The sequence below is a fragment of the Dendrobates tinctorius genome, unplaced genomic scaffold (assembly GCF_039654945.1).
Source record: "Dendrobates tinctorius isolate UK_male_01 unplaced genomic scaffold, ASM3965494v1 ptg000063l, whole genome shotgun sequence".
In the NCBI taxonomy this organism is placed as follows: Eukaryota; Metazoa; Chordata; class Amphibia; order Anura; family Dendrobatidae; genus Dendrobates; species Dendrobates tinctorius.
Window position 1 is genome coordinate 5,671,387 of NW_027361731.1, and position 16,782 is coordinate 5,688,168.

The following is a 16,782-nucleotide window of genomic DNA, read 5'->3' on the forward strand; positions in this document are numbered from 1 at the left end:
GAGTTCATTTTCCCCTTCATTACTGAGGCCCGAGGAACTCCCTCTTCTGGTAAAGAAAGGTAGTGAGCCTGATTATCAAACACCTGAGGCTGATGATGATGACTGACCGAGTGGAGTTACTGACTGGATATAAGGCTGCCGACGCCCTTCTGCCCTGCGGGTGATTTCTCTGTGGGATCCTTGGAGACCAGTCTGAATTCCTGCTCCTCTAAAGCTAAGTTTGCTGCTCGGCCTTTTGCATTGGTGCTTGACTTTGTTTTGCTTTGTTTTTCTGGATTTCTGCCATTCCCTGCTGGGGTGTGCTGAATTCCTTTAGCTCTGTCTTCTGAAAATACCTGAGTGCTGATTTAGTTTTTGAAGCCTAGCTGCTTCAGGGCCTTTTTCATATCAGCTTGTTGGCTTATGTCTTTGATAAGGTTTTGACAGATTGCAGACAGCAGCCTTCCTGTCCTTTCCTATCTAGGTAGTTTTGGGGCCCCGTCTTTGCTCAGTCTATCTTTCTGTCTGTGTTAGTGTTTTCATCTTGCTTCACCGTCATTATATGTTGGGGGCTGCCTATTGCTTTGGGGTCTGCTCTGGGGCAGTTTAGATTTCTCCTTTCTTTCTTTAGGCCTAGTTAATTCTCCGGCCGTGATCGAGGGGTCTAGGGCATCGTAGGAACCCCCCACGGCTATTGCTAGTTGTGTTGATAGGTTCAGGGGTCTGCAATCTGATAGTTGCCAACTTCTCTGGTTTTCTGGACTTAGCTTGTATTTCTGTTTTTGCCTCCTACGGTGACTCAATCATAACACTATCCCTCCTCACACAGTAACAAATCCTCCCCCTCTAGCAGCCTCAATGCAGAGAGCAGAACCACCCCGCTGCTCCTCCCCCAGACACGCTGAACAGTGATCTATGGAAAGTGAAACTAGTGAGGAGGATATATTACCACCACATAGTGACTGAATACTACAATACTGAACATTAATAAAAAAAAAAAAAACAATACTAAGTGACATTATACACAGGAACTCTGTACATAGTATACAGTATCAGTGTACAGGTAATACACTGACTCACCAGTGATGTCTCTAGCTGAAGTCCTTTATCTTTGTTTTCTTTTTCATGCTGCGCAGACCACCATCACTTCTTCCAGCCAGGACTCATCTCTGCATAAAATAATAGTTACCTACAGCACGGCTTCCAGACCACATTCCCCTCCTTTTTCCTTTCTTCTACACTACACACCTTAATACAGATATGCACCCACCATTAATATATAAATGGTTATTCTGCAACCCACCATTCCAAATATAAATTATAATACGCCACTGAACCCCTTCTAGCTATACATAGCCACTTTCCCCATTTAATAAACATAAATTAATTAGCACCTGTACTCTTTCCGCCAATTCATTACCAGTCACTGCGTACTCAATGCCCCTCACTATGTACCTCCTGCTCCCCCGACTCATTATATTTACGTGCCCCTTCCCCCCCAATTCATTGTCATGTCTTCTCACTCCAACCCTCTATTCATCAACAGCTCTACCCCCATATTCAATACAACATTTACTCCCACACCCTCAAAATTCATTATTTGCTCTCTCTCCAGATCATCATTTGCTATCCCCACCCCCCACCTTCAATTCTATTGCTGTCCCTCTTAACACACTCTCAATTCATCATGTGCAGTCCCCTTTACTCCATGTCATCCTTTGCAGTTCCTTTTAACCCACCACTTCATGTGCAGTCACTCTTTAACCCCCCACATCATGTGCATTCACCCTCCCCACATCACACTGCACCCATGGTTGGAGCCGCAGGTGGCATCATCCATCACTTAGCTCTGTCCCTGCATCTAGTAAAGATTTCCTTAACTTTCTGGGAGTGCGGTATCCGGGAGCAGACTCACCTAGTGCTGGCTGCTGACAGTGGCTGGGCTGGCAGGACTCCCTCGCAGCACAGTGATGTGCAGTGTAGCAGCACAAGTCCCAGCAGCAGCAGGAGCTCTGCTGCCAGCCGCACCATCCTCTTGATGCGTCCAGCTTTCAGTGCCTGCTCGGCTGCACCCCCATTATCCGGGATCAGGGAGGGCCGGCTGGGTGGAGGAGCCGCCGCGAGCAGCACCAACACCACCACCGCAGCAGCTGCACTTGGGAGCCACTGTGGGACAGGAAGGAACAAAGCCCCTGGGAAAGCTTCAGGAGAGGGCAGCGGTGGCGGACTTTCCAACAGTCTGCACAGGCCCTAGTGCGCACTCTCCTGCTTTTCCGCACTGACGAGGGCCACGTTCACGAGCTGACACGTGCCGCCGTGGCCCTGGTCAGCATGTGCACCGAGAGAGTACATGCGCACCAGGGCCTGTACAGTAGATTTAAAGGGCCGGCGGCCCATTTTGGAGCTCCGAGCCGCCGGCCCAGCGGGCATCTACCCGCCTGGGCAGATTATCAATCCGGGCCTGCTGACTTTTCAGATTGTATTAAAACTAATTTCAAGGAGGATTGTGATAAACTACAGGAAAACCATTACACCTGTGCCATGATATATCTCTAAGCTGTGTGTGGCTGATGGCTGTAATATACATTTATTCACCCCTGCAGGAGATGTGTTGGCATGGCTCAAGCCCTGGATTCATGGATTCTCTTCATGTCATAAGTTACTTTGTTTTCGATCCTAAGAAATTCAGATTACTGCACAATCTCTCCTGAAATGGGGAGCAATGTTATTTTCTCTAATCTTCTGGTCAGGACCCATAGTAGCTCCAATGGTCCACCATTAATGAGTGCATCTCCGGTTTACTGTTGGAGTTCTCCCCTCATACATACTGTACGTTGTTGTTAAGGATGTAACATATTTCTTTATTCTATGTCTTTTTCACCTGTTCATTTTGTTTGATTGTGGTGGGATTGTCCTGCCTCACTTATGTGAGAAGGACAGAATACAGATTCAGAAGACACAAGAGTAGTCAGTAAACGGGCCACGGTCACAGCAGGAGACAAATACACAAACCGCGAGCTGAGCGCAGAGGACTGAACCAGAGGAGAACAGCGCTGTATCTGGCAGATTCCGGCCATATGCTTTGAGGTTTAGTAGGGTGTGGTACTTTCCAATTGGCTGAAGTAGGGAGCAGATTACTCCAGCTGGACCCCAGGAACAGATCCCAGATGAGATTGGACACACCATATGCAGGAGCCCTAATATAACCACATGACAGAAACCAGAATAGTCAAAATCCCCATAAAGTGATTCCATTTTATAAATTAATTCACTGAGGGTTATAATCTATAGGAGGACTGAATATTTTGACTCCACAGCCACTTTCCGGAAATTAACACGCAGTGGATGTTGGAGAGTGAAAATTACACATTTGCCATTTTATCACCCAACACATAGTGCCCAGATTGTGCTCCAGGAGACACACGCTATAAATTAAGTGGGTTCTTCTCACTATAATATTGCTAAATACAGGGATCCTAAATGTAGTGTGAGCACACTGCAAGGCTCACAAGTGAGAGCGGATATTGCTGGATCGGTTTATAGAAACCTTGTTGCTTTTTATCAGCCTTTCAGCCACTAATAGTGTGGGAACCTCTGTTTTCCATTGACAGATGATGGACCTGAGTGGGGACTTGTTTTTTGTGAGATGAGAATTTGTTATTATTTTCGCCTACATAACATTGATTGGTTTCTTTTTATTTGATAATTGGGAGGCAGAATTAATAAAAAGTTGAACTCAGACTCAAATAGGCTTTATTGGCAGGACCAAAATACATTTAGTGTTGCCAAAGCAAGGAAACACAAAGGGGAGGACGAATCCAAAATACAACTAACGGTCATAGTAAAATTGCTTTATTGGACATAGTGAGGCAAGGCACAAACACAACATGCTAAAGAGCCATAAAAAATGATAAAATCAGCGAATAGGGACGCAGAGGCCCTTGTAGCCAGTACTGCACATAAGTGTATTAATAGTCACATGGCAATAGTATGTACCCAACAGATAATGTTACATATTATAATGCCCATGATATACTGATAAATAGCCAGACTGAATAGTACTAAATCAGGCAAAAGTTAAAAAACATTCATATAGACAATGTATAATACCTGGACACAAAAGCAGATGGCAGACAGGGGGTCCCTGTGTCCGCCCCAACGCGCGTTTCGGAACACGTCTATATGTTTTTCACCTGGATGAGATGCTGTTCTCCTTCATTATTTTGGATTTTGTGATGTCCAACTGGGTCTTTGGACTTTGAACGTGCCTCTCCTGGATCCAGAAGTTGCTGTCTGCCATTTTCTCTTTTATGCACATCACATTTGAAGTCACTTTGAGGGGTCTATATGATAGAAAATACCCAAAAGTGACAACATTCTAAAAACGGCACCCCTCAAGGTGCTCAAAACCACATTCAAGTAGTTTATTAACCCTTCAGGTGCTTCACAGGAATTTTTTGAATGTTTAAAAAAAAAAAAAATAATAATAATAAATTTTATTTTTATAGCGCCGACATATTCCGCAGCACTTTACATTTCAGAGGGGATTTGTACAGACAATAGACATTACAGCATAACAATAATCACATACAGTAGATTATAGCAAATACCAAGAGGAAAGAGGGCCCTGCTCGCAAGCTTACAGTCTATGAGGAAAGAGGTAGACACGAAAGGTGGGTGGTAACAGTTGCCCTGATTGTATGGACCAGCCATAATGTTAGGTGTGTGACAGTACGGACACAGAGGGCTAATGGATGCATAAAGCATGTGGGAGAATGATGCGGGGAACCTGGTTATGGTAAGACTTTTGGCTCTGCCACACAGGGATAGATTGGGTTAATGTGTTGAGGCGATAGGCCAGTCTGAATAAATGCGTTTTCAGGACACGCTTAAAATTGTGGGGATTGGGGACTAATCGTATTGACCTGGGAAGTGCATTCCAAAGAATTGGCGCGGCACGTGTAAAGTCTTGGAGACGGGAGTGGGAGGTTCTGACTATTGAGGATGCTAACCTCAGGTCATCAGCAGAACGGAGGGCGCGGGTAGGGTGGTATACTGAAACAAGGGAGGAGATGTAGGGTGGTGCTGAGCCATGGAGGGCTTTGTGAGTGAGGGTAATAAGTTTATACTGAATTCTGGAGTGGATGGGTAGCCAGTGTAATGACTGGCACAAGGTAGAGGCATCGGTGTAACGATTGGTGAGGAATATGATCCTGGCTGCAGCATTCAAGACAGATTGGAGAGGGGAGAGTTTGGTAAGAGGGAGACCGATTAGAAGAGAGTTACAATAGTCGAGACGAGAATGAATAAGAGAAACAAAAAATGAACATATTAACTTTTTTTCACAAAAAAAATTACTTCAGGTTCAATTTTTTTATTTGACCAAGGGTAACAGGAGAAATTGGACTGCAAAAGCTATTGTGCAATTTGTCCTGAGTACGCCGATATTTGATATGTGGGGGGAACCACTGTTTGGACGCATGGCAGAGCTCGGAAGGGAAGGAGCGCCGTTTGACTTTTTCACTGCAAAATTGGCTGGAATTCAGATTGGACGCCATGCCACGTTTGGAGAGCCCCTGATGTGCCTAAACAGTGGAAACCCCTCACAAGTGACATGATTTTGGAAACTAGACCCCCCCAAGGAACTTATCTAGATATGTGCTGAGCACTTTGAACCCCCAAGGGCTTCACAGAAGTTTATCACGTACAGCCGTACAATTAAAAAAATCATATTTTTTCCACAAAAATGATCTTTTCACCCCCAATTTTTATTTTTCCAAGAGTAACAGGACCCCAAAAGTTATTGTGCAATTTGTCCTGAGTACGCTGATACCCCATATATGGGGGTAAACCACTATTTGGGCGCATGGCAGAGCTCGGAAGGGAAGCAGCGCCTTTTAACTTTTTTGGCTAGAATTCAGATCGGATGCCATGTCACGTTTGGAAAGCCCCTGATGTGCCAAAACAGTAGAAACCCCCCAATTCTAACTCCAACCCTAACCCTAGCCCTAGCCCTAACCCTAGCCCTAATGGCAAAATGGAAATAAATAAAAAAATTATTTTATTATTTTTCCCTAACTAAGGGGGTGATAAAGGGGGGTTGATTTACTATATATGGCGGGGTTTTATTTTTGGCAGCTGTCATACGCTAAAAGACGCTTTTTATTGTAAAAACAGTTTATGCATCACCACATGGACGAGTTGATGTTTTTATTGATACCATTTTCGGGCACGTGACATTTTTTGATCGCTTTTTATTCCGATTTTTGGGGCGCAGAATGAACAAAAAACAGTGTTTCATGAATTTCTTTTGGGGGGGTGCGTTAACACCATTCCGTGAGCGGTAAAATTGATAAGGCGATTTTATTCTCCGGGTCAGTACGGTTACATCGATACCTCATTTATGTCATTTTTTTATGTTTTGGCGGTTTTATGCAATGAAAACAATTTTACATCAAAAATAATTATTTTTGCATCGCTTTATTCTGCGAGCTATAACTTGTTTATTTTTTCGCTAATGATGCTGTGTGGTGGCTCGTTTTTTGCGGGACAAGATGACGGTTTCAGTGGTACCATGGATATTTATATGCATCTTTTTGATCGCGCGTTATTGCACTTTTTGTTCGGCAGTATGATAATAAATCATTCATCATTCTTTGCTTCGTTTTTTATTTTTTAAGGTGTAACGTTCCACACTGTCTGTGGACGGCGGTTACTCACTTTGCATGTCTTGGAGGTAAACACTGGCACACGCAGGGTTAAACCGAGTCCATTCGGTTTATTTCTCCATAAACCATTGAAGCATGAACAAAAGGCAAACAGTCTTACAGCAACACAAAACAGTCCTTAGCTGGGCTTGGTTCCCTCAGGTCCTGTGCACACAGTCCAGGGCAATGTCCAGAGCAGAGCTCTATCTGCAGCCTCAGACACAGGAAGGCTTCTCCTCCCTTAGAATCCAGACCACTCTGCCGTGTCCCACCTGGACACATGGAAGTCTGTCCACACTCTGACTAGTTGGAGAGGCATTGGGCACTTTATACTGGTATATATAATCTTGTTTACATATTATGCATTTTTATTCAGATGTATCTGTTCACCATATTGCACTTTATGTTCTGTTCCATGAGGATTGTATGTTATCTAATTATATCTGCCCTATGTCCACCATGTAACGCCTAATGTTTATGGTATTATATATGTCTATTGCTGCTGGTTTAATTCCTTTTGTCTTTTTAATAAGAGTATTTAATAAAGATGGGCACATGTCAGACCACCCGCATCCCCGGCGGTCAGTATGGTGTTGCGACTCCCTTGCCCCCATACCTCTTGTCTGGACTGACTCTTTGTCACCACGTCTTCTACAGGGTCTCCCGCCTAGGTCACTCGGCTCTGAGCTAACTGAGGCATCACTACTTCCTCTTCCATCAGGCCACCTACTGTCATCTCTCTGCTGGCCATTTCTCCTAAGGTCTATATGGTCCCGAGAGCAGCCCTTCCATTTATCTCTATGTACTCTCTTATCTCCAGCTTGAGGACTTCCAGTCTTAAGCGAACCTCTTTGCCTTTCTATACTGCGAGTTGAAAGTGGAGGCCATCTTCTTTCTATTTCCTGCAGCTCTCTGTTGATCTGCTCCCTCTCAAGTCTTAGCTGCTCTACTTCTTTCAGGTATGACACGCAATACTCCAAGAGCATCCGGATATTCCCAAGGCTCTCCATGGACCCAACAATGAGGAATGGAACCATCCCATCTTCACCCATGTCCTGGGCTTCGTTATCAGCCGGAATCCTCACTCTCATCACGCCAGACCTGTTCACCATCTCCTGCATCACTTTCCCAAACCTTCCGATGACTTTCCTCACCAGACCTCCGGGCACTTGAATGATGTCTTCTGCAATGCCCTGCTGACTTTGAACTTTCCTCCCACACTCTAGACGTCGAGCGGCTTCTTTTTTCTTCAACAGGATCATCTGCTTTGTGCGGAGGCATTGTAGATGCATATCCCTCAGGATAGCAACCCACTTCCTTGTGACTTCCTTAGTTGACAGTATGACCAACTGCTTCATCTCTGGTGCCCAGATCACACTACATGCTTCTATAGCCTTCCTAAAGGCCACATGCCCATCCTCAATGGCACACGCTTCTCGCATGTCTTCGGGTACCTCTATTATACACTTGAAAAGTGAAGTCTCCCCTTCTTGGACATACTGTTGGACCTCCTCGTCCTGAGTGTCAGCGCAGTTTTCCAAGACATCGGCATCCCTTGTATGGTCACCTGTGTGGCACTTCCCCAGCTGGATTTCTTCCTCCGTGGAAGCCCCTTCTTTGGTCAGCCTCTCTAGCTCACTCTCCTTCATTGTGATCAGCTCGGCAGAGCGCAACAGTTTGATTTCCCGGTCATCCGTGGATTTCTGGAGCTGGGCCGTAGTCTCCTTTATCTTGAGCTCTTGAAGAACTCCATCTCGCTCCTCTGCCAAGCAGCGACGCTCATCCTCTCTCAGGAGAATCTCCTGTTGATGCTTCTCTTGGGTCTCTCTGAGCACTTCTATATCTTCTAACAGGGTCTTGTTCATGGTTTTACATGCTGACAGGTGACCTCTGAGCTCACAGACTTCCCTCTCCAGCTCATCCACTCTGTACTCAGTCACTTGTCTCAGTGCCTTGACTGCCAAGAGCTCGGACTCTAGGTGGCGCAGCCGCTCCACCTGCGCGGAGTTGGCGACTTCCATACTCGCCACCTTCAGACACTCCCTCGCCAGCTGTTGACACATCTCTTCACGCCCATGCTCCAAGTCTCATAGGTGCGCTTCTACCTGGTGCAAACTGTCATTACCCTGGGTTCGTGCTTCTGTCTGACAAACACTGTCTTCAGCCCTAGTGGTTGTTACTAGCAATAACATATTAGTCACACCTGGTACCTGTGTCACACCTCACCATATGGGAAATGCTCATGTTGCTCTCTGTTCGGGTGTCAGGTCCACTCTTTTTAATTACCACACCACTATCGGTCCCCCTGTGGTACACGTCAGGTGACATCATATCCGTAAGTTGGGCCGACGCACTGTTCTCTCTGGTCATGCTTAACTTAGGACTGTCAACTTTAGGGGGCGGACTTTCCACACCATTACCTCCCATACACATTATTTCAACAGACACTTCTCCTTTTGTCCACCAGTCCCACAGGGCTTCTAAGTCCTGCCCTATTACCATAGTACACTGTAAGTCCGGGACTACTGTCACTACATGGTACGTGGAACTCTCAGTCGTGTCAATGTAGAGGTATGCTGTCAAAAGTTCTTTATCGTCACCACCAAAGCCATTCACTCTAGTCACCGTCCCAGGCGACACAGAACGTCCAGGAGTGGGTCTTGGCACAGACCCCCGACTCCCCGGGTCTAACAATCCCATCACCCATTCTCCATCCAGCCAGAAGGGGCACTGTAGTGTCGGTTCACTGACCGAGCTACCCACAGTACAGCAGGAACTTCGCTGCTCCTGGCTACAGTCCAATGGCGCATTCGCCGCCGCCTCTTTTTGCCACCATGCCAATTTGGGACTCCACCCCATTTTGGGACTCCACCCCCTTTTGGGCCACCGCCCCCTTTCAGGATATCCCCATGTCCGTTCTGCAGAACTTCTTATGCCACAGTTCACACAGTACAGTTTGTCTTTTTGGGCTGGTACTGGCCCTTTAAGCACAACACCACACCAGTTCCTTCTGGCACTGCCACAGCTCCTGCTGTCACAAATCACCGGCACCTCCGGCTGCCGCTCACAAGCAGCTGCTGGTGTCACTGCAGCTGCTGCTGCGCCGTCTTCGTGGACCCGCCAATCCACCGGAAGCCGCTTGTCCCCTTCGTAACCCCGCCGAGTTACAGCAAGCCGCTTGTCATCTTCGTGACCCCACTGAGCCACAGCAAGCTACCTTGAAAAACTTTGTGACCTCGCCGAGTCACAGCAACACCTTCAGGTTTTGCAGAGGAAAAAAAAAACATGCACAGTCTCTCACTGACCCTGGTCAGTTCAACATGGATTCCTGTCCGTTACCTGCTCATCCACAGAGGCACCCTATAGCGACTTCTCAAATACACTTTCCCTGACCCCGGTCAGCATACCACAGACTCCTGTCTGTTATCTGTTGGTGATGGCCACACAGGTTCCTGGATGCCTCTTCTCCTCAGAGGTATTCCACAAATATTAATACAGTCACTTTCTCTGACCTCGGTCAGTATTGCTCATGATTTTCCAGACCGTCTGCTCTCCTGGCTTAGCGCCGCCAGTACGGCAACATGTACTTCTTGGAACCGCTGCCCGCATTCTCCACCAATTGTAAGGTTCCACACTGTCTGTGGACGGGGGTTACTCACTTTGCAGGTCTTGGAGGTAAACACTGGCACACGCAGAGTTAAAACAAGTCCATTCTGTTTATTTCTCCATAAACCATTGAAGCATGAACAAAAGGCAAACAGTCTTACAGCAACACAAAACAGTCCTTAGCTGGGCTTGGTTCCCTCAAGTCCTGTGCACATAGTCCAGGGCAATGTCCAGAGCAGAGCTCTATCTGCAGCCTCAGACACAGGAAGGCTCCTCCTTCCTTAGAACCCAGACCACTCTGTTGTGTCCCACCTGGACACATGGAAGTCTGTCCACACTCTGACAGACTCACTCACATGTGCTAAACACCTCAATTACATAGCCCTGTAACCACACCCATAGGTGAGGTATGGATCACATGAGCTGGTCACATGGTCAGGACCTCACCACAGGTCCTGAACATACACATATCGTCAGGCAAAACTGAGTACAGTCCGCATCCTCACCCAAAGGTGAGGCAATATGGGTAGCCAGACCCTCCCATCTCTCAGCTACCCGCAACCCGGACCCAGTGCACTAAATTACATCTTTAGTGCTCATGTACACTATAGACAAAATACTCTGGGTTGCATCGCAGGGAGCATCCATCCATGTGACATATACCTCCCATTAACCACGCGACCACCCTTCACACCACAAAGGGGTTCGCTAAAAGGGTTAACTAATGGGACAGTTTTATAGGGTGGGTCATTACAGACATGGGGATACCAAATGTGTACTTTTATTGTTTGCTTTTTTTTATTTTCAAAAAATGAATTTATTAGGGAATATATATTTTTTTAAATTATTTTACACTTTTTTTTTTTTTTTTTACTTTATTATGTCCCATGGGGGACATCACTGTCCTGTGACAGATCGCTGATCTGTCACATCACAGATTGCTGTGACAGATCAGCGATCTGTCACAGGCACTGCTGCAGGCAGTGAGGAAGCTAGCTCCCTGCAGGCCCCCAAAGGTCCCCGTCGCTATATTGGATCCGGGGACCTGCAGGGAAGGTGACCCCTGCAGCGGCGCTGCACATCACGCTGCTGTGGAGGTCGCAGGGAGGCATGGAGGGAGCCCCCTCCCTACCAATGCTTCCTTTAACCCCCGGTACACCGCAACCAACATGTCGGGGGCGATCCGTGACCGCCCCTGACACGTGCCGGGTGTCAGCTGTGATAATCAGCTGTCACCCGGCCGCAATCAGCTGCGCTCCACACCCCCCCCCGTGAGCGCAGCTGATCATGCTAGATGTATTATTCCATCCATGGGAATTAGTTCCCAGGTCTCATGGACGGAATATTAAGTCCATTGTAGGAAAGGGGTTAAAAAATAATTATTGTTTTTTTATCTTAGATGACAGTACCAGGAGATCAGAAGGACAGCTGACATCTTCAATTTTTAAATCTGATGATCTTGAGATCCTACAAGATACAACTGGAGTGATTGCTGTTACTCCAGATATACCATCATCCATTCACAGCAAAGATCTGTCATCTGATCCTATGAAACAGGTCCCATCTTCTGACTCATTACCGACTACTAAGGAAAATCAAAGTCACAAAAGAGGCATTAAAAAACAAACTGCTCCTAAAGCAAAGAAGTCATTTTCATGTTCAGAATGTGGAAAATGTTTTAACTGGAAATGGAATCTTGTTGCACACCAAATAACTCACACAGGGGAGAAGCCTTTTTCCTGTTCAGAATGTGGGAAATGTTTTAACAGTAAATCAGCTTGTGTTAAGCACCAGAGAACTCACACAGGGGAGAAGCCTTTTTCCTGTTCAGAATGTGGGAAAAGTTTTAACAGTAAATCAGCGCTTGTTATTCACCAGAGAATTCACACAGGGGAAAAGCCTTTTTCATGTTCAGAATGTGAGAAATGTTTTAACCGGAAATCAGCGCTTGTTATTCACCAGAGAACTCACACAGGGGAGAAGCCTTTTTCATGTTCAGAATGTGGGAAATATTTTAGCAACAAATCAGATTGTGTTAAGCACCAGAGCACTCACAAAGTGGAGAAGCCTTTTTCCTGTTCAGAATGTGGGAAATATTTTGCACAGAAATCAAATTTTGTTATCCACCAGAAAATTCACACAGGGGAGAAGCTTTTTTCCTGTTCAGAATGTGGAAAATGTTTTAGCAAGAAAGGGAATCTTGTTACACACCAAATAACTCACACAGGAGAGAAGCCTTTTTCCTGTTCAGAATGTGGGAAATGTTTTAGCAATAAATCAGATTGTGTTAAGCACCAGATAATCCACACAGGAGAGAAGCCTTTTTCCTGTTCAGAATGTGGGAAATGTTTTAACTGGAAAAATGCTCTTGTTAAGCACCAGAGAATCCACACAGGGGAGAAGCCTTTTTCATGTTCAGAATGTGGGAAATGTTTTGCACATAAATCACATTTCGTTTACCACCTGAGAGCTCACACAGGGGAGAAACCTTTTTCCTGTTCAGAATGTGGGAAATTTTTTAACCAGAAATCACATCTTGTTAGTCACCAGAAAACTCACACAGGGGAGAAGCCTTTTTTTTGTTCAGAATGTGGGAAATATTTTAACCGGAAATCGGTTCTTGTTAGACATCAGAGCAGTCACATGGGAGAAAAGCCTTTTTTCTGTTCAGAATGTGGGAAATATTTTAACCGAAAATCGGTTCTTGTTAGTCACCAGAAAACTCATACAGGGGAGAAGCCATTTTCCTGTTCAGAATGTGGGAAATGTTTCAACCAGAAATCACATCTTGTTAGTCACCAGAGAACTCACACAGGGGAGAAGCCTTTTTCCTGTTCCGAATGTGGGAAATATTTTAACCAAAAATCGGTTCTTGTTAGTCACCAGAAAACTCATACAGGGGAGAAGCCATTTTCCTGTTCAGAATGTGGGAAATGTTTCAACCAGAAATCACATCTTGTTAGTCACCAGAGAACTCACACAGGGGAGAAGCCTTTCTCCTGTTCCGAATGTGGGAAATATTTTAACCGAAAATCGGTTCTTGTTAGACATCAGAGCAGTCACACAGGGGAGAAGCCTTTTTCATTTTCTTAATGTGGGAAATATTTTACTTGGAAATCAACTGTTAATAAACATCAGAGATGTCATACAGGGGAGAAACCTTTATGTTCATAATGTTGGAATAGTTTTAACCAAAATTGGATCTTCTTTAAAGGATTGTCTCTCTTGTCATTCCTCATGTTTGCTGACAAAGGGATAAAACTAAACTATTAATTCCAAATGTAAAACTATACCCATAATTCACCCCCTGAAGGTTAGTCAGAAGGTGACTAATAGATGGAACATATACCACACATCTCAGTATATAGGGTGAGGTGACGTATACACACTCACTCCCCAAGCCTCTCATTTCTACGGGTTTGATCGTCCTCACCAAAGATGACTCATCAGGAGACTTTATTTAATATTGACCTATAGTCAAACGAGACTATATATTATATATAGAGTATATGTATGTATGTATATGTGTATATATATATTATGAACTCATTCCTCGTGTTTGGCCTCATTAAAACAAAAACAGTCAAACTCCGCTGGCATGCCTACTCCGCTTCAGCGGTGTCGAGACTCATTGTCCTGGGGCTTATGTGAGTTTGTCACATCACACGAGCCCTGCGCCCAATCAGCGGCAGCTACACTGTTCCCGACTTCGGACGTATTGAACATCAACAGAAAGCTAGGTCTGCAGCTGCTCTCTGACTTCCTCATGATGCTCGATTTGTCCAAAAGTGGGGACAGTGACGCCAGCGCTGATTGGGCACAGGGCTCACATGATATAAAAACCTCAAAAAGCCCTAAGAATGCAAGTGCCGACACCGCTGAAACGGCGCCAGGATGGGAAGTTTGTATAAGTATTTTTATTTTAACAGGACCAAACATGAGGAATGAGAAGGGATGGCCCAAGTAGTGGACAACCTTTTTTAAACATCAAAATCCCACACAGAGAGAAGTCATTATTATACCTGGAGTGTGAGAAATGAATTACAGGAAAATCATATTTTGTTGACCTTCAAAAATAACTCAGACGGGGAGAACCTATATATATATTACTGACAAATTGTACAAAAACATGATGCGCGCGGCGTGCGCTCAAGGATGGAATATTATATGGGAGTTTTATAGAATAAACCAAATACCAACAGAAAATAAATGACCCAAAGCAAACATTTATCATTTATATTTTTTTTTTATATTTTTAAAGACATTTTTTTTTTACTTTTGTCATTGTGAGACATACAGCATTGTATCTTAATTAACCAGATGACTATTTTTAGCAAACAAAGAATAATAGAATGTTATCTGTATGTTGGCTTTCAAATTTAAGTGTTGATTTCTGGTTGGTAAAGAAAACAGACTTTTGTTTGTGTAAGTCTGTAATATTGACTTTTATTGTGCGCTTATCCTTGATCGCTAGTGATATTTGCTGATATTTAGTGATGAGCGAGTATGCTCGGGTTTTCGCGAGCATTCTCCGAGTATTTGGGTGTGCTCAGAGATTTAGTTTGTGTCTCCGTAGCTGCATTATTTGCGGCTTGTAGACAGCCTGAATACATGCAGGGATTCCCTAACAAACAGGCAAATCATGCAGCTGCAGCGACACAAACTAAATCTCCGCGCACACCCAAATACTCGGAGAACACCCGAGCATGCTCAGGAAATCCCGAGCACCGAACATACTCTCTCATCACTACGGATATGTTTATTATGCATTGTACTATGGAACCAGTTTGTTGACTTCAAAAGCAGAGAGGCAAAAACTATGTAAATAGTTTAAATAATCAAGTAATGCTGCTTGATCTCATCTCCATTCTTACTGTTAATGTAAATACTGAATGAAGGACACTTGTTAAGTCTAAAAATAGGTTACATGCCTCTGTATAAAGAGACTGAGAGAAAGAGAAACAGCCAGAGAGATTCTGCCAAGACATCCGAACATCCAAAGGACCAGAGACAAGTCAGCAGCCATTTTACATCATGGCTCCATCACGAGGGACACAGATCTATAATTCTATAGGAAACAACCTAGGGGTTTTCAGCCTCAGTTGGAAGAATACAGATCTGCTCCATTGACCATTGCTGAACCATGAATATATTTGGAGAAGCCAGGTTGTGATCCTCAGATTAACTGGCCTTGTACCTTGTATGGACTCAATGAACTGTCATCTTCCTATGCTTGTCGTTACCTCCTCTGTGTGTGTGCCACAGGTGGGGCAGCGACTCTGGGAGCTCTGAAGTCACAGCCGCTATTATCCCGACGAGTCAGCGGAAGGGTAAAACTCCGTAATGTGCACCATCTTGGGTATTTTGCTGGGACTGTTCTATGTGTTATCTGCCTGTTTTCTGGTTCAATAAAGCATTGCCACACTGTTTTACCCTCACCCTGTGTTGTCTGAGTAGCGTTTTGCCCACATTAAAAGGAAAGTGGGATTTCGGCGGGACGATCCCTGGTCCATGCAGTTTCGGCTAGCGGACCGGGATGCCCGCTGACCCCCCATGCCTCCACTGGCATGCTTTAATAGTCTCAATGGGAGACTAGAAGCTGCCATAACCTGACTGGCTCTGCTACATAGAGGTGATGAAAAGATCACCTGTATGTAGCAGAGTTGCTCACTTGCTATGAGTGCTGACCACCGGGCAGCGCTCATAGGATCCAGCAGTGACAACCATAGATGTCTGCTGGAGACCTCTGGTTGTCTTGCCAACCCATTGATGAACTGCAATCGCGTGACAGGGTCACCAATGGGCGGGATTTCCGATCCATCGTGCTGGAAAAGATGTGGAGCCCACATCAAAGGGAGGGATTCCGACAGCGCACATTTATACCCGATGTCGGAATGGGGTTAAAGGGGATTGTTCTTCTAGAGATAGAAGTGGTAATCAATCATGTATACATATAAATAATTACAAAAATGCACAGTTTATAATGATAAATAGTATATAGTTAAGGCTGCTTTCACACTTGCGTCTTTTTGCGCAAAAAAAGGATGCGGTTTTTTTCCCCCTTTACTTTACATGGGTGCGCATACATATGCATTTGTACACGTTTGTATGCACATACGTTTTTTTGTAGTGTGCGCTCGGGCGCACAAAATGCATCCTGTTGCAATTTTTGTGCGTCCGACATGTCCCAAAGAAACGCATTCAATGCATTTTTTTTTCACCTAACCACCCGTTAAAGTCTATGGGTGCGCTGATGTGCGCATGGTAATGTGCAGGGCAGCGCAAAAAAGCGCATGCTTTTTTTTTTTTAAAAAGCACAAAACCACAAAAAAAGCACAAAAACGCATGATGCGTTTTTTATGTGCATTTGCACTGGGCACGGTGCGCAGCACAAAAAAACGCAAGTGTGAAAGTAGCCTAAGAGAAGAAAATATAATCTGTGTAAACCATGTGTAGATATAAAAATTCAGGCAAATGTAGCTCCATCTAG

At 44.9% G+C, this 16,782-nt stretch overlaps 1 protein-coding gene across 2 annotated transcripts in view; it reads left to right on the forward strand.

Annotated features, from left to right (window-relative positions):
• The window catches only part of LOC141093982 (uncharacterized), a 59,269-nt gene extending 43,539 nt beyond the window's left edge, over positions 1-15,730 (forward strand). For both annotated transcript variants that reach the window (XM_073579657.1, XM_073579656.1), the window contains one exon: positions 11,692-15,730. In XM_073579657.1, coding sequence (XP_073435758.1) covers positions 11,692-13,385 — 1,694 coding nt within the window. In that variant the 3' untranslated portion in view covers positions 13,386-15,730. The remainder of the gene's footprint in view (positions 1-11,691) is intronic.
• Positions 15,731-16,782: the final 1,052 nt, after the last annotated feature.